The sequence below is a fragment of the Pyrus communis genome, chromosome 8 (genome assembly GCF_963583255.1).
Source record: "Pyrus communis chromosome 8, drPyrComm1.1, whole genome shotgun sequence".
NCBI classification, from domain to species: domain Eukaryota; kingdom Viridiplantae; phylum Streptophyta; class Magnoliopsida; order Rosales; family Rosaceae; genus Pyrus; species Pyrus communis.
In genome coordinates, this window is record NC_084810.1 from 24214185 (window position 1) to 24238631 (window position 24447).

At 34.9% G+C, this 24447-nt stretch overlaps 2 protein-coding genes and 3 long non-coding RNA genes across 10 annotated transcripts; all 5 read right to left on the minus strand.

Moving 5' to 3' along the window:
* Positions 1-280: 280 nt before the first annotated feature.
* On the minus strand, positions 281-1383 carry LOC137743201 (uncharacterized). Its single transcript, XM_068483085.1, has 4 exons — positions 1255-1383; positions 1003-1112; positions 424-660; positions 281-341 (listed from the first exon to the last, which is right to left on the minus strand). The coding sequence occupies exons 1-4, from the start codon at positions 1381-1383 to the stop codon at positions 281-283; spliced, it is 537 nt and encodes a 178-aa protein (XP_068339186.1).
* A 7056-nt stretch (positions 1384-8439) lies between these two features.
* Positions 8440-10647, minus strand: LOC137742078 (CBL-interacting serine/threonine-protein kinase 11-like). Its single transcript, XM_068481824.1, has one exon. It carries the CDS (start codon positions 10372-10374, stop codon positions 9001-9003), a length of 1374 nt encoding a protein of 457 aa, XP_068337925.1. The 5' UTR covers positions 10375-10647; the 3' UTR covers positions 8440-9000.
* Positions 10648-17628: 6981 nt separating this feature from the next.
* LOC137741517 (uncharacterized) lies at positions 17629-19036 on the minus strand. Its single transcript, XR_011069306.1, has 3 exons — positions 18956-19036; positions 18384-18756; positions 17629-18225 (listed from the first exon to the last, which is right to left on the minus strand). It is a non-coding gene; the product is annotated as an uncharacterized lncRNA (long non-coding RNA).
* A 202-nt stretch (positions 19037-19238) lies between these two features.
* On the minus strand, positions 19239-22026 carry LOC137741518 (uncharacterized). Of its 6 annotated transcripts, none has more exons than XR_011069311.1 (8): positions 21500-22026; positions 21329-21353; positions 20571-20652; positions 20268-20351; positions 20066-20162; positions 19809-19931; positions 19572-19728; positions 19239-19341 (listed from the first exon to the last, which is right to left on the minus strand). It is a non-coding gene; the product is annotated as an uncharacterized lncRNA (long non-coding RNA). The 6 variants fall into 6 exon arrangements; XR_011069309.1 differs by having other exon boundaries at positions 20611-20652; positions 21329-21421; XR_011069308.1 differs by having other exon boundaries at positions 21329-21421.
* A 1147-nt stretch (positions 22027-23173) lies between these two features.
* On the minus strand, positions 23174-23505 carry LOC137741802 (uncharacterized). Its single transcript, XR_011069335.1, has 3 exons — positions 23477-23505; positions 23322-23375; positions 23174-23240 (listed from the first exon to the last, which is right to left on the minus strand). It is a non-coding gene; the product is annotated as an uncharacterized lncRNA (long non-coding RNA).
* Between the last annotated feature and the right edge of the window lie 942 nt (positions 23506-24447).

Sequence of the window (24447 nt, forward strand, 5' to 3'; positions counted from 1 at the left end):
AAGGCATAACTTGAGAATACGTGAGCAATGGCTGCAATTTGCACCAATCAGCCGATAAAAGCCATTCACTATCTTAAAATGTCTGCAATCAAATGTAACCTTCAATTTAAAAACTTAAAATGTAAGAAATAAACTAGAATCTACAAAACTAATTCTCATTTAACTCGCCAAATGTCAACTCAACGTCGTCCTGCTAATCGAGACAGGCATTACCAAACTATTTCGGCGCCCTGCTCAATCTGTGTAGGCGAACAATCTGCATCAAACGCATCCGGCAACTCTATGAGTTTGAGAAATTTGGCTTCCAAGCCAAAACATTAGTACAAGCAGCACGCCACAGCCTAGAAGTACATAACTATATAGATGAGTTCACATTAAGAAAAAAGAGCTTAAATGCACCCTGGATTAAGAGTTTACATTTACCTGATGCTGCATATTAGACTTTGGCAAGACGGGCAATCTTCGCTAGGGCTGTTCTTAAACTTCGAATACCAGCTCCAGATTTCGAGCTCACCATCACCCGAAATAAGAACCAAATCCGGAGTGATTACATTATTTTCAACACTGATACGCGTAAGTAGTATGCTTGTGATTATCAACTGATCAGATAACAGCATACTCCATACCGCGGGTTGGACCAAAGACTTATTTGCTTTCAGACTATGCAAAATCAGATATATTGATTAAAAAAGATAGTCTTACTGAGAAAATGCTTCTTATATATTGTGAAATGCCAGTATAAATAAGCCATAATGACCTCTTCAATTTGCATTGCACGATGTGCCGCATCAATTGGGAAAACCGTATCCGTCTTAGTCAATAAAACCTGATATTTAGTTTCAGCTCTGTAAACCGAATCCGTATTAGTTAATAAAATCTGATACATATGTGCGTATACACCAATCGAAGACAATAGAGGAATGTGTGGTATCTTGTACCACATAGAATCAGTGTAACCGATGAGTTAATCCCGACATTGGTTTAATAAAATCAGTTGTCTACCTTTCCATCAAGTCAATGAGCTCATGATCCCTTGGCTTCATTCGCCATTTTGTACCAGTAAGTAAACACACTCGCTTTAGACCAACTCTTGTCGAAACATACTCCTTCACCTACAAAATTTGAAGCGCCCAAAAAACCAATTATATTGGCACATATAAGATTTAGATATTTGGATTCACTTGCAAGTAAACAGTTTTATTCACCAAATTCCACTTTAGAAATGAAAAAGAGAACATAAAGTTGTATACTCACAAGCTCCACCAAAGCATCCTTAAATTCTTCTTTAGCATAAGCAAAGCCATAACCGGGCAAATCAACCAAGCAGAGCTTTGATCCCAGATTGAAGAAATTAATGGTCTGCGGAAGAAGCACATTCGTCATCCACAAACTGAACAGCTGATGAAATCATAGCAACGAAGTCTATTTCCCGACGTTTGACCTCCCTGAAAAAGCAAACAGAAGCTAACAACATTACTTATTGTCTCGCTTAGGAAATTTGCATACTCATTCCTAAAGTACGCGTATGAAAGACTTTCATTCTCGTACTTCAAATCATTGGAAAAAAGAAAAAAGAAAAGAAAAGAAAAGGTATCGTTTTTCTTTGTTTCCACATTTGATTTATGCTGTAATAGGATACCACTGCATTGCACGTTGCATGAACTTTCTAAGAGTGACCAAGAGTACGAGATTCTCCCCATCACAAATTTGATAAACCCGTCTGGTAACTTGTCATAATCTGAGCGCTGATCTTACCAACCATGGAAATTGCATCACATGAGCATTCTCCTACCTTATCCGCGAACCAAACATGGAAATTGAAGCACTGATCGTTGAGACCTGAGAATATGAATTAGGTTAGAATTGCGTGGTCCTCGAATAGACAAACCCCATTTATCCAAAAGAGAAGGGAAGGGGCCTATTTACTTGCATGACCCCTGCAGATTTTACCCTATCTACACCCGGAGCCAATTCCCTATCGGCCCTGCCGCCACGCCGCAGAACGGGAGCTCGTGTGGAACCTTTTATTTCTGGCGTAACAGCGGTGGAACGTAACAAAATATTACGGTCGCGTAACATAACACAAATCCATATTCCCATAGACAGGATAAAAGTAAGAGAAGGATATACTACATTATGCATTTGTTCTTTTGTTACGGAGAAATTCTTGTGGAGCTTTGGGTCACGCCATTCATGCTACCTCTCATCAAAGGATTCAACTTACTCTATTTGGGCTTGATTAAGTGTGGTACCCTACAGAGACTCCTGCACACACAAAATTTCTTCTCATTAAGAACTCGTTTGAAAGTGATTTTAAAATGACTGAAAACACTTTCTGCAAGAATCACCAGTTAATTCTTCCAAGAAGCACTTCAAATGTTTTTTTAGGATTCACTTGCAATTTCACTAAGGATTGGTTCCAAAAGCATTCCCATCAAACGTGTTTAGTCATTTTATAAGCATTTCAAGTGCTTTTTTTTAAGGATTTAATTACATTTTTACTAATAATTGGTTTGAAAAGCACTCTCATATAAAAAATGTTTAGTCATTTTAAAAGCATTTCAAGTGCCTTTTTATAATTTACTTGCATTTTTTTAAAGATTGGTTTCAAAAACCAGTATTTATCAAATATAGCCAAATATTAGTTCTTAATTTTAAAAATGTCAATTTTTATAATATTTTCAAATATATCCAAAATCTCACTTAAATAGACACAAATACCCTAAATTTTAAAATCAAATAAACTAAAAAATAAAAACCCTATATGATAAATTTCTGACGTCAAAACCTAAGAAATAGTGGAGACATATTGAAGGCATCATTGTTGGTTGTGTAGCCCTAAACGATGGTATAGATGGTTTTTTCATTTTTCCTCGTCTACGATTTCTTTTTATTTTTTGATTCATTCCATGTTTTGGTCGGTATCTTTTTTTGGTTCTTTGGTTTCGATGATTCTGGGAGAGAAATGGATGGTACTTAAATGTGGTTTCGCGGTTTTGTGGTTCTTTGCTATCGGTCTGTATGTATTTGGGTACATTTTTATTTGTTCTCAAGTGTTTATGCAATGTAGTTTTTATGTAAATTGCCTAATGTAACTTTAACATCATTGCTTATGTAGTTTTTATCCAAATTGCTTCCGTAGTTTTTATGCAAATTGCCTTCGTAGTTATGTAGCAGACCAGTATCCACTTCTCATACAAATCATTTGTTTGCAAATTGCTTTTGTGTGTAAAGAATTGTCCTACCCACCAATTACGCGAAGAAGACGTGATAGGAGAAAAAACAAAAAAAAAGATTCTCATCACCTAAAGAAGAAAAATCAACTCGAAAATGTTCAAAATGTGGTTCAAATGACCATTATAAAAAAACCGATGGGAATCCGATTCAACTTCATCCTACTTTGTTGAACTCTTTTAAATTTGAACTGTAATGAATAAATTTTTATTTGGATTCTTGTATTGTTTATTTTGGTTGTACATTAATCCTTTAAATTTGAGACAAGTAAAATTTAATTTATTTTTATTTGTTCATTCTGGTAGTTCACTTGTTGCTATATATATATATATATTATGTTAATTCCTAGCTGGATAAGAACAAGCTATCTGGCCAAGTAAGATGTTGATACTCCTTTCTTTGTCTATTTATTAAAAATATAAAATTGAGAGAAACCTACGGTCTTCAATTGACAAAGAAAATAAAAAAAATGATAAAAATATTGGTGGGAGCAACATTTGATTATAGTATTGAAATTTTTTAATCAACAACTATGCACATATATTGAGAACATTTGTGTCTATTTAAATGAGATTTTAAATACAATTAAAATTTTTTATAAAAAATCACATTTTTTTTTTAAATTAAAAGCGAATTTTTCTTATCCAATATGCTTTTAATCATTTTAAAAATATTTTCACACGAGACATAAACTTCTTTCTCTCATCATGGAAGATTGAGCTAGCTTCCTCCCAACTCCATTCTCCCTACTCTCAATTACTCTATATTCTTTACTTGAACTTATCCGTTTCATGATTGATGCCCATAATTTTGCTTTTGTCCCTCCTTGTATCGTTGCCTATAATTGCTGGCTGGCCTGATCACTTTCTTGATGAATTATTGAAGTAATTAACACGAAACAGTGCATCAAAACGTCACTCCAATAAATAAACAAATAAATAAAAGAAAAATTAATGAAAATAATTTCAAAACTTTGAATTTTAACTAAAAATCATGTAGTAACTTTATTTAATGGTTAGAACAAAGTTTAACCCTAAACCAATCCAATTAAAATGGTTCAAAAATTGAGTTTCCGTTTTTACCCCTGACAGCAACCCAACACGTTGTCCCTGTAGAATCCAAGAATACACAGTTTCTGAATATACTTCCGTCATTTCATTCAATGTTGATAAAATACAATGGTGCTTCAGTATATATATATATAAGCAATATGCTACTCTTACAATTACAATTATGCCCTTGTCTAATCTACCAATTTATAAAAAAAATTATAATAAACATCCAAGTAACTTGATGACTCAATACTTGACTCTTTAGTCCCTCCCTCCTCCTACCTCTGCTGCATTTCCTCCATTCATATAAAAATGACAAAAGTTGATTTTTTTTGTTAAGCTTTACATTTCATGGTTACACATGGTGGAATTGAAGCCGCGCTCCCAGCAGCAGAGAGAGAGATCGAGAGAAGATGAGATAGAGGATGCACTCCCGGCAGAGAGAGACCGAGAAAAGATGAGATAGAAACCTCGCTGCCCGCTGCAATTTTTGAAATTGCAATGAAAGTTTGGTGGACGCCATCTCTCTCCTTGGAGAAGAAGGTAGGTGGGTGGGTCCCTTATAACTTTTAATTTAGTTTTGTTTTTAAAATGGTTTTTTAATATTTAATTAATTTTTTTGCCACATCATAAATACATTTAAGTTTTATATTTATCACGTCATCATTTAAATTGATAATTTTTTACTAATGAATGTATGAAATGCATTTTACTTGGATTTTGATACACAGAGAGAAAGGTTGAGAGAGAGGGAGAGAGCATGAGAGCCCAAAATGTCATATTTCATGGTCATCGTCGTCATCATGCTGTCAAAGACACTGCTACTGGAATTTGAAGTCATCTTTTCAAGTACGGTTCTTGTGTCTTTGCTCCAACTTAAAATTAAAAAACAAATAATACAAACTAAATATTTTTTTTTTGTCAAATGTTAAAATTAAAAGTGAATCTTTATAAAGTATTTGTTGAACATAAGTCTAAAAGTGTGATTAGATATTCTTTTTTGTTTTTTGGTGGAGTAATCTTGTATTATTTATAAAACTTCTGAAAATTAAACCAAAATAATTCACATTATTTTTAAAACTGAGTCAAATTAATCCTCACTATTTCTAGAAGCAAAATAATCCACCCAATTTCTGGAACTACTCCAAAATAACCCACATTATTTCTAAAACTACAGCAAAATAACCCACACTATTTCTAAAATGAAACAAAATAAACAGTATTTCTGAAACTATAGCAAAATAACAAATACTACTTCTGAAACTAAACTAAAATAATCCACATATTTGTGGAACTACAACAAAATTACACACTATTTTTGAAAATGAACTGAAATAACTCACGTTTTTTCTAGAACTATAACAAATTAATTCACACTATTTCTGAAACTACACCAAAATAACCCATACTATTTGTGGATCTATAACATAATAAACCACACTATTTATGAAAGTGAGCAAAAATAACACACTATTTTTGAAAGTGAACAAACATAACCCACACTATTTCTGGAACTATAGAATAATAACTCACATTATTTCTGAAAGTGACCCAAAATAACTCATACTATTACTAGAACTATAACATAATAAGCCACACTATTTCCGAAAGTTGTTCAAAATCACTCACACTATTTATGAAAGGTAATAAAATAAACACTATTTCTGGAACTATAACACAATAATCCACACTAATTCTGAATTTGAACAAAAAAAATAACGCACACTATTGCTAGAACTATTGCAAAATTATACATTATTTATTAAAAAACTGAAGAACACACATTTTTTCTCATGATTCTAAAAGACGTTAGGTGCTAGTCGGACGGAGAACTAGACAAATGTAAGTAAATTTATTATTTGATAAAATAAAATGAAAATTTAAATAATTACAGCTCCATAGTACTTTAAGAAATATTTTATAAAAATCATATGAATTTATCGTAAATTTAAAACAAAATAAAAGTGTAAAACATATGATGTAAAAAGCATTTGAACAACAATTTATAAAAATAAAAAATAAAATAAAATAAAAGAAAGGAGAGAGCTAAAGGGATGTGACGCATAAAAGGTTGGAGGTGGGGCACCACATAATTTCTTAAAACATGTTGGGATGCTAGCTGTTCCAATTTCATTGAAAAACAATTTAATAAAAAACTAAATATGAAAGGGTGAGGCCACCTGGGGTCGGAGTGAAGTGAGAGACACTTTTCTTCTTCTCTTTCTGTTAAAGCAATTTTAAAAAGTTACATTTGAGCGTGATGGGCTTTGTAATTCAGCCCGTATATAATTTAGAGTTTTTGTCCTTATATTTAAAGGAAAAATAATAAAAAATATTTGAAAACTTTGAATTTTAACGATAAAGACAAAATAAAGAGTAAAGTAAATAATATCAGGATTTATTTTTTAATGTAAAAATGTGGTTTTTTTTCCGTTAAAGTGAACAGTACCGAATTTTTTTCGTTAAAGTTCCCTATATTTAAATTTGAAGAGTTTTTTGTTAAACAATATTTTAAGCTGGTTTATGGTTAAAATAATCTTCATCTAAGCTCTTTTTATTAAAGCTTGCTAAAATAAATGATGCAGAGCACTCTATCACCTGAAATCGGTTCCTAAAATCTTGCAAATTGGCAATTATTCCAATCTCCCGACCCCCAATTATCCGTTCATTATCCTATCTCATGCAAATTAAGAGTTTGAATCTCTCTTTCTTCCTTAGACGACTCAGATTTTCGAGTCCGCATATTCCAAACGTAGAGAGAAAGGTCTTGTTAATAATTGGTTTGGTCTGAGCACTAAATGTGTATTTTTAATAATTTTGCCCATAATATAGAGGTCGGCTAGCAATTTAAACCAGTTTGTTATATGGTCACATTCATTATTTATTATATGATTATGATGCCTTGTGTCTAATCCATTCAATATAAAAAAATAAAAAAATGTATATGGGTAGGCAAATGGCAGCAAGTTCATAATTGATAAGTATAAAATACTCCATTCTTTCGGTCCGTGTCAACCCACTATGTGAACAGCAACCAAATTACAGTTGTCAAATTAAATTTTTGAGATGCACTAGTGGACGGAAGATTCAAATTTGAGATCTTTTTAATATGAAAGAATAAAACATAATTTTGACGAATAAAATATAATTTTGATGTGTTTATTTATTTGTAATGGATACAATCTTGAATTGAAAAAGTCATGAATGAGGAAGAGAATGAAAAGGTATGGAATCAACGACCCATAACCCGCCAAAATACTTGGTTCTTAAGTTTGAATTACAGTTTGTATTGTCAGACTCACAAACTTTCCACTCCGTATAAGAAGTCGGAAATCAAAAGATTCAATTATCTTAACCAATTATGAGTTCATTGGTGTTCAATCGCAGTTTGTATTGTGAGTAGGCCTGGCCTGCTAATTTTTTGGACGATCCATTAACTTAACACAAATATAATAAGTTTCGAATCAACTTGTTATCGATGTAGGTCTTATCGGATCACCAGTTAACGAGTTGGGTTGTTATCAAGTCACCCATTAAGAACTCCATAAAATATCCTTTTTCAAATCTAGACAACATTCGTTAACCCAACAAGAAATAACACGATCCGTTGACGAATCAGGTCGTTATCGGCTCACCTAATAAAACACCCGTTAAGATAGTGAGCTTGCCACGACACGATATGTTAAGATCAATGCTCTAAAAGATGCTAGGCGCTAGTCGAGCGGCGGGCGCCCAGGCAGATTTAGGTAAATTCCTTGTATATCTTGTAAATAAGTGCATATTGACACTTACAAAAAATTATACTTGTATGAAATCTATAGATAAGATAATAAAAGAACGATAAAATGCAAAAAGAGTATCCAACAAGTCCAAATTTTAAAAATACATTAAGTATATATACCATATAACCATAGCGAGGAGTATTATAGGATAACACATGTACAACAAGTTCACAATTTTAAACCAATTAGACTTGGATAGGATTTTTTTTATATATATTTGAATTTCATTAAAAAAAACAAAAAAAGGGCCTAGGGCCTAGGCTGCCACCTAAAGCCTCGCCGATTTTTCCAACCGATTTGCAAGAACAGCCTCGGGTCACCACTACCCAGCCCCTAGGCACTTTTTTAGAACATTGGTTAAGATAAGGGATATGATACGAAAACGACACTAATACAACAAACACAACTTGTTTGCCAAACTGAATTATGAGACTCACATACTTCTAATTACATACAAAAAGTTAGAAATCAAAACACTTCTAACCCTTATTCTAGATAAATAAACGTCATTAGACCAAAGATTTTAAATACAAACACCAAAATTGAAAGAAGAAAGAATCAATACAATTATACAAGATGCATTGCAAAAGAGTCAGAGTTTTGATTAGATTTAAATCTAACCCTTCATCCTCTGTTGCCCTCATCAACTTACTCATATAATCTGTACAACTTAACTTGTACATTGCCCTATCAAAGGCTATATATAAATAATATATATATCACCTCCCCTATACATGCACATATATCTCTTTTCCCTAATCCCAGTCTTAATCCCAGATTACAAAATCGGTTTAGTAATCTTTTATTAATCCCATTTGCCAGTACAAACACAACAACCCATTATCTTCTTCTTTTTTTAATTTTTATTAATTAATCACTTGATTAATTTTAATTACCATTCCAAAAAGCGACATGTCGTTCGACACCCACAATCAACATTCGTCGACTGGGCAAGCGAGCGAGGAGGAGGAAGGAGTTGATATTGACGATGAGGGACTTTGATCATCTGGGCAAATCAGGTAAGGCCTGAGCTTGTTCTTCCACAGCTCCATGTACGGCCCCGCGTCGCCGCCCGTCCTCTTGGCCTCCACCACCACTAGATTTTCCGTCAATCTGGAAACCTCCACCCCGATTGATAAATTCCCATTCTGCCCTTCCATCTCCAGCCCCCAATCCTTCTTCCTCCTCACCCTCAGCTTCTCCGCCTTTGCAAACTCCGCCACTCTATCCACCACGTTCTCCACTGTATCTTCCGAGATAAATCGCTCGCCGTCTTCCGCCGGGCTGCTGCTCGATGGCTGGAACAGCCCGGACAGGTCCAGCCCGGCCGAGAACGAAATCAAATCGAACGCGTTCAGGCTCGTCACGCCCTTCTGCTCCTCCTCGCCGCCGCCAATTTTGGCGTCGTCCATCGAATAATCATCGTCGTAGAATTTGATCTCCTTGCACCCGCCTTTTCTGAACCACGGATCCTTCAAAATCTCGTCGATCGTGATCCGGGTCGCTGGGTTTGTATCCATGAGCCGACCCAAAAACCGCTTCAGATCAGACGACATCCATTTCGGGCACCGAAATTCTCCCTTGTAAATCTTCTTATACATGGCCATCAGATTTGGGTCGTTGAACGGCAGGAACCCGGCATTCAAAACGTACAGTATCACGCCGCACGACCACACATCCACCTTGGCGCCGTCGTATCCCTTCTTCGTCAAAATCTCCGGGGCCACGTAAGCGGGGGTCCCGCATAGCGTGTGGAGGAGCCCGTCGGGTCGGATCTGGTTGGTCACGGCGCTGAGACCGAAATCCGAAACCTTCAAATCCCCGTTCTCGTCAACGAGCAAATTCTCGGGCTTCAAATCCCGGTGGTAGACGCCGCGAGAGTGGCAGTACCCGACGGCGGAGATGAGCTGCTGGAAGTACTTCCGGCTGAGATTCTCCGAGAAACGCGCCTTCGACACCTTGGCGAAAAGCTCCCCGCCTTTCACGAACTCCATGACGAAGTAAATCTTGGTCTTCGAGGCGAGGACCTCGTAGAGCTTGACGATGTTGGGGTGGCGGAGGCGGCGCATGATGGTGATCTCGCGCTTGATGTTGGACATGAGGCTGGTGCCGGCGAGCTTCTTCTTGTTGATGACTTTGACGGCGACACTCTGGCCGGTGCGGACGTCGCGGGCGTGGTAGACTTTGGCGAAGGCGCCGCACCCGAGGAGCTTGCCGAGCTCGTACTTCCCGAACAGGGCATTGTCGGGGACGCGCTGCTGCTGTGGCGCCAGCAGCGGCTGTCGTTGTTCGCTCTCCGGCATCATGGGATGCCGAGATGAGACCGAACCGGGGGGAATCGGGTCGGTCCGGGTTGTGGGTTTTGATTGGTTGAAAAGAGAGTGAGAGATGATAAATAAAAACGGGAGAGAAGATTTGGGGATTTTGTGTTTTTGTCAGAGGAGGAATGTCGGGAGTTTTAATTGGGAGGAGGAGGAGAGAAAAGTACGGAAAGGTTTTCGGTGGAAGCTGCGGTGGAGGATGAGTTTGTCTGTTGTAGGGTTTTAAGGGGATATCTTCCTATACGTGGGAGAGAATAGTTTTGTTTTGTTTTATTTTGTTTTTATTTGGGTTTTGCGAGACCAAAATTAAAAAAATAGCAAAAGACGGTTTTTTGTTTGAACTTTATTTTTTGTTGTTTTTATTTTTATTTTTTGTGCTCAAAATGTAGGAAATTATAAAGGGTGAAACAAAAACATCATAAAACAAAATAGGTATCTAACAGGTCATCTGTTTATAAATTTTGTTTTCAGCCTCCTTACACTGTTTTTGGATGAAACCTTACTAAGGAATTTCAAAATTATAAAAATAGAAATAACGAAATTTTATTTTTTAGAATTTGTAAATTTTCTTATTTAGTTAACCTAGAAGAATAATAAAACTTGAATAGAAATTTTTTTATTTTTAAACTCTCACCCATATAAATTTAGAAATGACACTTATTTGTATTATAATTTAAACTCAGGAACTGGAGATCTCAAATTCTCAGTTTTTTTTTTATCTACTCGAATATTCTAAATTTTTATGTTTATGAATCTAAAAAAGGAAATTGGTGCATGTCGATTTATAAATTCTGACTTTTGTTAATATTTTAAATTTATTTCTCTCATTCAAAGATTCAAACACAGTGTTAGGCTATATTTGGACAAGTAATTTGCAAGAGCAAAGAAATATACGCTGTGATCATGCTTCTGCGCTCGGGATAGAGTGCAGATGGTTGTTTTTTTGGATAAATCACATGTATAATAAAAGTGAATGGTGATTATCGGGCGTGGAAAATAAATTCGGCATTTAAACAACCTTCAAACCTTTTTTAAATTAAAATGTCCTGATTTCCTTGTCTGATGTCACAAAAAATAAAACTACAGAAACTATATGTGGTACATAAACGATTGATCGATGCTGCTGCCAACCACCACCATCAGTTTTCAAATTCACTGCTTCTGCCACGACCACCACCCTCGCCATCGATGCTTCTGCCAACCCCAACCCCATCCTCATCCTATTACTACCTTTTCCCTAGCAACAACAACGTCACCATTATCATCCTTGGTGACTCCCCTCCTCCACCACCACTACCACTACCATCGTTAGCACTCTACCATCACAACCATTCACATCTATACATCAACCACCACCACTCGTTTACAAACATATCATGTCTTCATAAAGCATATTTTTAAATTTTGCATTTATGTACCATTACAATTTCAGTCTCCTTACACTGTTTTTGGATGAAACCTTACTAAGGAATTTCAAAATTATGAAAATAGAAATGATGGGATTTTATTTTTTAGAATTTGTAAATTTTCTTATTTAGTTAACCTAGAAGAACAATAAAACTTGAATACAATTTTTTATTTATTTTTAAACTCTCACCCATATAAATTTAGAAATGACACTTATTTGCATTAGAATTTAAACTCGGGAACTGAAGGTCTCAAATCCTCAGTTTTTTTTTTTCTACTCGAATATTCTAAATTCCTATGTTTATGAATCTAAAAAAGGAAATTGGTGCATGTCGATTTATAAATTCTGACTTTTGTTAATATTTCAAGTTTATTTCTCTCATTCAAACATTCAAACATAGTGCTAGGCTATATTTGGACAAGTAATTTGCAAGAGCAAAGAAATATACGCTGAATTAGAAAGAAATGAACTATAAAACATTTGATGAGATGACATAAAACTATAAAACTTGAAATGAGTAAATACAATGCATGATCATTGTGACGACATAAATAAGGGATTTGCAAACGACTACATGCATTGTATTTACTTATTTCAAGTGCTCGTCTATTTGTAATGCATTCTAGCTAATTTAGCCAAAACCCTTTTTAGTACTTACAAACCCTTGTACAAACATTTAAGCTTCTACCAACGTGCCCTCTGGTGTCTAATTCATCAAATTTTTATCAGAATGAAGAATAATTTCGTCGGTAAGAAAATCTAACCAAAGAAATGTGATAGAGTAAAAGAAAAGATTAGGGATGTAAAGCTAAATTGAAAGGTGAGGGACTAATTAGAAATTTTAAGAGAGTCATTGGTCATTTTAGTTTTCTTTTTTAATAACTTGGCCTGTTGCAAGCTCAAAAAATTAGAAAAAGAGAAAGAGACAGGTTTTTCTTTGAATCTTGTTTTATTAAGAAAAATATTAAGAGGCCGTTTAATAATCATTTCATTTTCAGTTTTTGTTTTTCATTTTTTGAAAATTGAAAAATAAAATCTTATTTGGCAACTACTTTCAATTTATATGTGAAATGAATTTGACCTTGTAGTTCTAATTGTATTCAAAACCTATTGTTTGCTTAATTTGTATTACTTGAGCCATTTCGAGAACAACTCAAGCTCATCTTGACACACATTGAATTGTATGTAAGCAAGTAAATACAACACCCAACAGACAAGAGATCGATGGCTCGACAAGCACTCGATGAGATCGAGTTACTCTTAGAGAGGGGGTCGAGTTTTCCTCGAGGGCTCCTCGAATAATGAGAACTAGGCAAACAAAGGGTATGAATGTTATTAGAAAAATTATAAGGTCAGCTAAGTATATTTATTAAATTTTACGACTCGTTTGATAACCAGTTTGTTTGTAGTTTATGGTTTAATGTTTTTGTGTTAGTGGGAATCAAAAAGTGTGGATGAAATGTCGTAAGAGAAATCTAGAAGAAATGTACAAAGAAATACTGTTAGTTACGCATAGAAATGTACACTCTTTCTCAAAAATGAAACTATTTAAAAGAAGAGAAACAAAAATCTACTTGTTGGATGGTTTCACTTTTGAGAAATGTTGTTAGAATTTATTGTGGGAAAATTAGAATGCCCTACATCTTTTCTATAGTTGTTAGATTAAACATTCATTCATTTTAAACATTTGATTAAGGTGCTTTGATTAATTGCCACCTCAATAATTTTCTATTTATTTAATTTCCATGTCATTAATTTAAATGCATTTATATAGAGGCATAAGGTAGCTTAGCAACTAATTGCCTATAATATAGGAATTTAATTTCGTCAATCCCCTTCTACGCATTAAATGATATTTTTTAAATAAAATAAAATCAAATAAAAAATTAATTAACTAATTCCTCATTTCCTTATTATCAATATTTAAAAAATTAAAAAAAAAATCTCTTTCTATTAAAAATATCTCAATAAAAAGTCTTCATTACATATTTTTTTTCACGTATAGATATATAAAAAATATACTTAAAACTTACGGTACATTTGAGAACAAAAATATCAACTTTTGATACGTTTGGATTTCAAATGTACCAAAATTTAAATGTACCATAAAACCAAATGTACCTATTGTTATGTAACCCTTTTGGTACGTTTAGATTCCAAATGTACCAAAAGACCAAATGAACAAAAAATCCAAAATGTACCACAAAACCAAATGTCTCTATCAGATAACTTTATTTGGTACATTTACATTCCAAATGTACCGAGAAATACGAAAAATCAAATCCATTATAAAACTAAATGTGTCCATATTATATGTAACTAGACGTAGTTATATAATCAAACAAATCTTTATTATGTGTTGGGTCTTCTAAATAATAAAATATGACAATTTTTTTATTTATAAATATTCTACTATATTCACAAAAAAAGTAAAAATTATAACAAACAATAAAAAAAAAAGCATAGAGATGGATAATAAATGCATAAATATAGGGATAATAGGAAAAGAAAAAAAAAACGAAATGTCCAAGAGAAGTCGTGAAAAACTAAAATTTAAAAAAAAAAAATTGAACTTATGTGAAAAATTGAAATTAATAACCAAATTTTTAGGAAAATGTTTGATCAAATTTTCAAAATGAGTGTATGTTTAATCTAAAAAATTAAAAAACGAGACGCCTATATCAAAACGCCCCTTTTTGTTATTTTGGGATGCTTTTGTTTTGTTTGTATTTCATTTGACTTGGGTTTAAGTTTCCGAAGTTGTTAACCTACCTACCTACCTACCTACTTGTATATGTTTTTACCTACTTGTATATGTTTTTATTGCCCTTACCATATGGAGTGACTCAAGGAGCGAAGATTTAATTTGAGATTAGAGGTTGCTTAAACAGGAATAGCAACGTTAACATTCTTCTTCTACTTTCAAATAAGAAATCATACAAGAGTTTTCTAGTATGTTCTAGTGTATCTTGTAAGTTGAGATTCTTTGTTATTTGATTTCTGGTCAATCATTTAACGACCAATGACGATAAAATATCCCAATGTATAAAGTAACACTAAAACATATTAGAGGTACCAAAAAAATGCATGCATGCATTAATTTTAATGACCAAATATCTCAATGTACATAGAATATGTTGCAAACTACCAAGTTTTATTTATTTATTTTTTTTAAAGGATTAGTTGGTGGCTTGGCCATTATAATTTATTTTTTCGGAGGCCGAAATGACTCATAAAGGTTTTTCAGCTTTTCCACTCTTTCAAGAGCATTTATTCTCCCTTAGTCACCATTATATGATTCACCATCACCGAAATCGAATTCAGTATGCATGCAATGTAGTAAAAACAACTTAATGATTGAAAATAGCGAAAATCTAACCACCAAATATCTCAATACATAAAGGGATATGATATCTACACACTCCATTTTACTTCTCACACACCCTTTTAATTTTCGGCCGTTGGATTGGATGAATTAAAAAAAATCAACTGAAATAAATTAACAAAGTGTGTGTGAGAAGAAATTTGGGGTGTGTGGATAATACATCCCTACATAAAATACATCGTAACACACTTGAAATTTTCGGAACTATGTATGCATGCATGAAGGACAATCTTATCTGATAAATGTTTGAAAGCATAAGACATATCTTGGATGAAGGTTTAGGTGTTGGCCATATGGGGTATATAATCATTTGAAATGACACACAATATATTTGAATATCGATTGGTCAGGGACAACAATTTGTGTCAAAAATTGTTAGTGTGTTTATGAAGCCAAAATGTGATCATGCTTCTGCGCTCGGGATAGAGTGCAGATGGTTGTTTTTTTGGATAAATCACATGTATAATAAAAGTGAATGGTGATTATCCGGCGTGGAAAATAAATTCGGAATTTAAACAACCTTCAAACCTTTTTTAAATTAAAATGTCCTAATTTCCTTGTCTGATGTCACAAAAAATAAAACTACAGAAACTATATGTGGTACATAAACGATTGATCGATGCTGCTGCCAACCACCACCATCAGTTTTCAAATTCGCTGCCAACCACCACCATCAGTTTTCATATTCACTGCTTCTGCCACGACCACCACCATCGCCATCGATGCTTCTGCCAACCCCAACCCCATTTTCACCCTATCACTACCTTTTCCCTAGCAACAACAACGTCACCATTATCATCCTTGGTGACTCCCCTCCTCCACCACCACTGCCACTACCATCGTTAGCACTCTACCATCACAACCATTCACATCTATACATCAACCACCACCACTCGTTTACAAACATATCATGTCTTCATAAAGCATATTTTTAAATTTTGCATTTATGTACCATTACAATTTGGTCAAAGAAATATTTTTAGAAATTCAATATCATTAAGTTTCATCAATTTGAAATTCGTCATCTCAAAATTTCTTAGTGCTCTTAAACTTGTTCATCCAACATATGTAACCTTGATCGGTGAAATGTATGCTTGCACATTTGGTCGTGTCTTGTCAAATAGTTTTAACGGATGTTCGAATTTGATTAGTGTTCTATGTAAGGCACGCACGGTTGGCCTCACAAAATAATAATACTTAACATTGTTAACTCTTTGTTAAACTGCATAACACGTGTCAAGTAAATAGATAGGAGACATGAAAGAAGACACAAACTTGGAGACAGCGGATCTACATCCCGCTCGTTTAAGCTCTGCCAAATTGTCAATTCGATCAGTGCTAAAAATTTTATAAACTTCATTAAAATTGTGTTACTTGTGAAATAGTGGGGTGTTAAATGAGAAACGATTTAGTCATGGCAGTATAAGTGTTAACAACCAATAGTTACTTGATTGGAATGTTAGGTTTGAGTCCACCAGCTAAAGCTTCCTTCACGTACGTTATATGCAACAACGACAGGGTTTACTAAATTGATTACTAAATCAACAAGTAATTAACCTAATATACTATGACTATTTAGCAGAAATATTGAATGGATAAAGCAGCATGGGCATAAGTAATATGAAGGGTCAATTAATTGGGACCAACATAAATATTGAATGGCTAAGAATTAAACCAAAGATTTATAGTTTGTTTTGAAATGCATGGCTGCCATTGACAGGAGCCAAACCAACGACCGATGAGGAAGCAAACTTAGTTAGCTTATGTTCCAAAGCTACAAGAGCCAAGTGATTATAGTCTGATAGAGAGTGTGTGGCATTGGCACCACAATCCCTTTCTTTATAGCTTTTATCTTTGTCTTGCAAAACAAAATTCAACTCTCATTTCTGCCTCAATCCTCTAATGTCAGATATTTTTACACCGCTACACAGTGTTATCCAATCATCTTGTACTATACTGCACATATTTATTTATCTTATTTGGTCTCCCTCTATGATGGATTGAAATAGATAATCAACTATATTTAAAATTATATTGAAGAAAGAAACAAAATAAATGCATCCAACTTGAAGGAAGAAAATCGAGGAATTATTGTTTTAAGTAAAGAAACTTATTTGTCCTCATATTCGGCTTTGTCTACTTATATTATAAACGTTGGTAGATGAATTATTTCCTATATTTTCATGCCAATTATTCCTAGGTTTTATTAAATAATTAATTTTAAAAGAGCTTTTTAACTTTTCTTTTTCTCAATTTCAGCTAAGCTTAGCTGTGCACTTAAAATATTTGTTATGATAAATTGACTTTTCGGAGGGATTTTTTGCAAGGCCCAGCGTAGAAGGAAGCTAAACGCTTTTGGAAAAATTCCTTTCTTTTGTGGCCTCTTAACAATTTAAGGGCCATGTACTTTCTCTGCTGTTAGAACATTCATGGACAATTTACTGAGTATTTTTTTTAGAAGAGGTACGATATTCATTGATATGAGAAAGAATATGTACAGATAGTAGGATAGGGTGCATTTTATAGGGCCTCGATAAAAACCTTGCTGGGGATTTCAACCCAGTCAAAGGGAAAAAGAGCGTCCCGCACCACGAAAATATAAAACTTAACTATCCTCTATCAGAAAATCAGTGATTACATCAAGAGATTCCTCGAACCAAACTCGTCGCTGTTCTAGAGTGAGTCCCAATTGCGCCAATCTGTGAGCAACCTTGTTTGTCTCCCTGCAAGCATGCTTAAGTTTGGTTTGTGGAGTGGAGCGCAGGAAGTAGCGCTTCTCATTTACTATACTATTCATCAACGACATGTCATCTTAGATTTAGCGCAGCAAGGACCAACGCTGCATCTCCTTCAAGTTCCACCAGTTCCTTGTTTAACTCTCCCACCAGCAAGATTGCAGCACATGCTGCCTCTATTTCTGCCAACAACGGTGAAGAGATGCCGTCCAGTTTCATCGCCAGCGCCCCCACAAACTGACTTGTGTCGTTTCTTAGCACCACTCCAATTCCCCCTATCTTCCTGTTCCTTCCATGCCCCATCAAAACTGCAATTTACGAGTATTAGATGTCATCAGAAGATAAACAATCCTTTTCTTTTTAATCAAACAACAATATAATATCTATTCCAGCATTGCTATCATGGAGAAATATTGTTTCGAAAATATTAATAAAAAATGAAAATGAAAGAGCGAGAAACAATGACCTCAGCTCAAACCAACTTTGAATCTCAAGAGAGAAACGATCAACGCAGAAGAAAGCCCTTGTAATAATTCACCATCCAGAGATTCACCAATTCACCGATGAAAACTTAGTCTGCTTGAGAAGAGCTAACTTGTACTTCAACCGGAATATCAATATTCTACCGAATGCATACTGGTCTATTATCTTAGCTGAAACCCTAATCACCATCCAAGGTGTTGTAAATGAAGGATCGGCATTGAATGAAATTTATGTCACAAACTGTTACTGTTTGACAAAGGCTTCTGCGGAATCCCAAGTCAAATCGCTCCTCCGAGGAATTTCCAAAGAAGTCAAAGACTGCATCTGCTTTTTCAAATTCTTCTTCAGCTGTGTACCTGAAATTGAAGTTGTAAGAGATGAAGGGAACGTGTATATCATTTGATTGCCTAAAAATTTGAAATATATGACTACAAAGGATTACACTCAACTCATGCTAATAACCTTTCTATCAAATTTGAAGTATAATCTGCGATACCAAGAAGGTTGGAAATATGGAAGCACTCTTATTTTGTTCATATAGTAAAATTAAGTTACCCGCTTTTGGTTACGAAACACTTCATTCCAGCAACTTTGGCTGCTGCAAGGCCCATGCCCATGTCGCTTTTGGTTACCATATATACACTTCACTCCATAAACCTTGGGGTAGAGAATGCACATATGTTTGTAGGAGTGAGTAACTTCTTGTTTTCAGCTTGAATTTTCTGCTTAAAATAGAGAGACTACTTCCTTCATATCTGCAGTGCACATTTTATTATAAACACGATTAATTCTCGGCTATAAAAATGTTAATCCTTTATAATGGCATAAGAAAGTGGCTCAGTGTTACCTTCACAGCTCGAAGAACTCTGTAAAATACTAAGGTGTTGAGACAATGGTGAGGAAACACCATCAGGAAGAGACCCAAAGTACCCAGTATGGACCTACAACAACATCGTTATCATCAGGGCATTCCATGTAAAATAATTTACTATCTTAGAAACAACAGAGCAAACCTTGTTTCGCAACACAAATGACTCTTACGACATCGTTATCATCAAGGCATAATGACTAATAAGTTCACAGTGAATATGAAACAGAGAAAACCCGAAAAATGAAAAAAATACAGATGTGCTTAGATTGTTCAATGTAAAAGAGAAGGAGAATAGCACACCTTATACACTGGAGCTGATATTACAGACTCTGATCCCAATAAAGCATCCAGAATTTCTTTCTTTCATGAAGGACAGTAATAAGTCCAGAGCACTGTACGAACCTTCCTTATGTGCAAGCTGGCCTACTTCCATGCTTAGTAGTTTCTGTGGTTTTTACTCTAATAATGTAGGTTACATTTTAAAAGGAGCATGAGAGAGTCTTTAAGAGAGCAAGTGAAGAGAGAGAGAGAAGTTACAATTAGGGTAGTAAAATAGTTGTTTCAAATCTCAAGCTCTCCCTCCATTCAACAGCTGGCTGCTTCTTGCACTCTCCTTTCACAGTAATGCAGGGCACAGAGGACGCCGGGAAGCCCGAGCTTCTGAAGATCCACACAACACAAAAAATAAACTGAATTCAAATCTTGTGCAAACTCATAAGGATGCATTTTGATATGATGACGAGTATCAAACAAAGGATATTGATCCAGTTGTAATCGACAAGATAAAAGATTACCAATTTCTATCCAAATTAAGATTTGATGCTAAGGAAACATGATTGAAGTTGAAGAATGATACTGATCCACGCATGAGTTTTGGTTGAAATCCCAATTCTGCATGTACAAAGATAACACCAAAACAACTTAAGAATAAATATAAGCAACGAATTTCAAGTTTTCAACTGATGGTAAAATGTTTGGAATTGAAGATTCATTTACCTAATCAATAGTGTGGGTACACTCTGTTCGTCAAGTTACTCGAGGTTTCAATCGCAGAGAAAAGTGAACTGAATTCAAATCTCTCTGCATACAATTTAAATATTTGTAATCATAAAAATCTCAGTCCAAAATCTTTATAAGAATAATAGCTATTTATTTTATGGAAGATTCAAAGACAAAGCAATTCCAGTTATTTTGCCCACTTTCCTCATTATGCAAGAATCAGATGAATAAGGAAAGTGCTACAATTTTCATCAGGATAAAAAGTCATTAATCCGTAATTTTAATCTCATTCGAACACACCAATAACAATATCACTCTCGATAATTGCATTTCAACTAACTTTTTCACTGAATCCCCAAAAAGTCCCAAAATCTTGAATGTTCTGCTAGGAAAGACACAAAAATCAACAGTAATATCATTCTCGATAATTTCAGCAATAATATGGGTACTCAACAGTGCATCAAGTTACTGAGCGATATCAACTGCAGACACAAAATCAATAGTATTCAAATCACTGTGCATACAATTCAGATTTTACAAGTAGCCCCAAAACTATTAGTCCAAACTTCATAAGAAAGCAATTACAACAGTTCTATATATTATATCAACATTGTTATCGTGAAAACAAGTCTTGATTTGCTCATTGTGCAGGAACCAACAGAATAAGCGAACTGCAAGAGATTGATGCAACAATGTGATAAATCTAGCACTACTGTTGTGATCAGGATTAAAATTCAAGAGCTGATAATTTTAAGATAACAATCTGCCCAGAAGAAAAATTCCACTTAAAAAGTTTTGGAGCAAAACATTGTGATTCAGAATGAGAACTAGTATGGGCCTGTGTAACTAAAATGGATCAACTGATGGTTGAACAACCAAATCCGCTTAGATTGGCAATTCAGAATTTACATGCTAGCTTGAAAAGGATTGTAAGGCAAGTAGATTACTGAACAAGGTAATATGAGAAATTTATCAAGCAATCGATGAAACAAGGATGAAACAATATCTAAACCAACAAACACTACTTTTCGGGAAAAACATATCTTGTGCATCAGTACCTGGACTCCGTTTGCACCTACCGCACTACATTGTTCCAGTTGAGTAAGAGCGTCATGAAAAATGCCAAGGGATGCTAAAAGAGTTAAATATGACTATTGGAAACACAACATATATAGTAAGTCGACTTAATTACTAGAAGAGCAAAGGAGATAAGAGTTTGAAAAACTTACATTGCTTAATTCACTGCGACAGTAAACTGCGGACGCATTGCATAACCTTGGCAGAGGGTTGATTCATCAAATTCTTATAATTCCTAATCCCAGCTCGATAAGGGATGTAAGGTCACCCAACAAGTCTTTGTAAGAAGTGAAGTGTCAAGCCTCCACTCCCTCAAGTGGTTGATACATAAAGCAGTTAAAGAAGTGAAGTGTTTAATTTGATGGGACAGAGACTTGAGCTTTGGCCACCCTTTAAAATGTAACGATTCAAGCTACCATGATCAACCTTGAACATCAGGAATGGAATTGAGCTCCTCCCAGAACCCACCGAAGGTGAAGTTTATCCATTTCGGGTTTGTAGACCTTTCCACGATTTCTTAAATTCGCCAAATTATAAAATCCCTAACTTAGCATTGCATCTGATGTTCTTTACCCAATTACTGCAATAATGCAGGTATTTGACAGTTCATCAAGTTACCCAAGGGATATGAAATAACGATTAAATTGTCAACTGAATTCAAATCACTGTTCATACGATTAAAAAAGTAATCGCTATTTGTGAAGAGTAATCGCGCTGGTAATGGAAAAACAGGTGGAGTTGACAAAGACGATTACCGTTCAAAATAAATGATAATTGTCATTGGACTGCCCTTGCTCAGGTGTAAATGCCCTTAATGTAGATAATATCCTATATATCCAACAAAATAAACTTACACATACCACTGCATTATTGAATGACATACCACATGGACGAGAACCTCATTCTATTTCATGCAAGTTTGCTCTCCTATAATAGAAGGTAAATTTAAAACCATACTGCAATACTTTGGCTTAAGTCTTGAAGACTAAAAACGTCTGGTTAACACATCCCCACTGTCATTGAGTTGAGAGAAACTTCCCCCTAACTAAGATGTCATTATGTCGATATTCTAAGTAAATCGAGCACTGCCATGTGGACTAGTAATAGACACATCGCAATGCTTAATTGGGTAGGGAAATACCACATCATCTGTGCCGAAAATATGAATAGCAAAAGCGCTGCAAACTGTGCCATCTCTACAAACAGTAAGAACGGAACGTAAATTTCAGTATACTTTGTTACAGTTTTCCCTAAACAATTCTCCAACTAAAACAACCCACATTATCCGAAAGACAAATTTATGGCCATTTGACGATGTTAAAGTCTCCAATGCTGGCATTATTTACAGATCCGTCCCATATAAAACATGTACATTCTTAACACCATAATTCTTCTAAACTTGTATACAACCGAAATACTACTTCAACAGGAATATCTACATCAGGATTACTACCGAACGCCGACTATCATTCGTCTATTATTTTAGCTGAAACCCTAATCACCATCCAAAGGTATTGTAGATGGAGGACCAGCACTGAATGAAATTTCGATCCTCCGGGGGATCTCCAATGAAGTCAAAGACTAAATCTGCATTACGGAAGTCTTCTTCAGCTGTGTACCTGAAACCGGAGTTTTAAGAGATGAAGTGAACATGTTTATCATTTGATCCCGATAAAAAATTTGACATATGTGACTAGCAAAGATTACACCCAACTCATGCCAATTAACTTTTTAACAAATTTGAAGTATAATCTGAGATATCAAGAAGGTGGCATATATGGAAGCACTCTTTTGCTCATATAGGAAAGTTACCCGCTTTTGGTTACGATACACTTCATTCCATCAACTTTGTCTGCTGCAAGGCCTATGCCGATGTCCTCGGCCACAACACGACTGCGGAAAAATGAAAGACGTCATTTTGTAAACTAGAAAGTTGGGGTAGAGAATGCACATGTGTTCGTAGGAGTAAGTAACTTGTTTGCAGCTTGAATTTTCTGCTTAAAATAACAGAGACTACTTCCTTCATATCTGCAATGCACAATTGATTAAAAACACGATTAATTCTCACTGATAACAATGTTAATCCGTTATAATGGTATAAGAAAGTGGCTCAAAGGAGACAGTATTACCTTCACAGCCCGAAGAATCTGTAAAATACTTTGGTGTTGAGACAATGGTGAGTGACCTAAAGTACCCAATACGGACCTACACCGACATCGTTATCATCAAGGCATAATGACTAATAAGTACATGGTGAATATAAAATGGAGAAAACCTTAAAATGGGGGAAAAAAAAAGGTGTGCCTAGATTGTTCAACGTAAAATAAAAGGAGAAAAGAACACCTTATATACCGGAGCTGATTTTACACACGCTCATCCCCAATAAAGCATCCAGAGTTTCTTTCATTAAAGAAAGCACCAAGTCCATATGACATCGTGTGAAGCTTCCATACGTGCAAGCTCGGCTACGTCCAGGTTTAGTAGTTTCTCCTGTTTTTACTATAATATTGTAAGTACATCTCAAAAGGAGCATGAGAGAGTCTTTTAGGTGGCAAGTGAAGAGAGAGAGAGAGTAGTACAATAGTTTTTTCAATTTCAAATCTCAGACTCTCTCTCTATTCAACAGCTGGCTGCTTCTTGCACTATCCTTTCACAGCAATGCAGGGCACAAAGGACGCTAGGAAGCCCACGCTTCTAAAGATCCACACAACAAAAAACATCAACTGAATTCAAATCTCTGTGCAAACACATAAGGATGCATTTCGATTTGGCGATGAGTATCAAACAAAGAATATTGATCCAGTTGTAATTGACAAGATAAAAGATTACCAATTTGTATCCAAATTAAGGTTTGATGATAAGGAAACATGATTGAAGTTGAAGAATGATATTGATCCATGCATGAGTTTTGATCGGACTCCAATTCTGCCTGTACAAAGATAACACACCAAAACAACTTAATAAAAATATGAACAACATATTCAACTTTGCAACTGATGGTAAAAACCTTGGACCTGAAGATTCATTTACCTAATTTCTGCAAATGTATGGGTACAGTCTGTTCATCAAGTTCACAGAGACAAAAGTCAACTGAATTCAA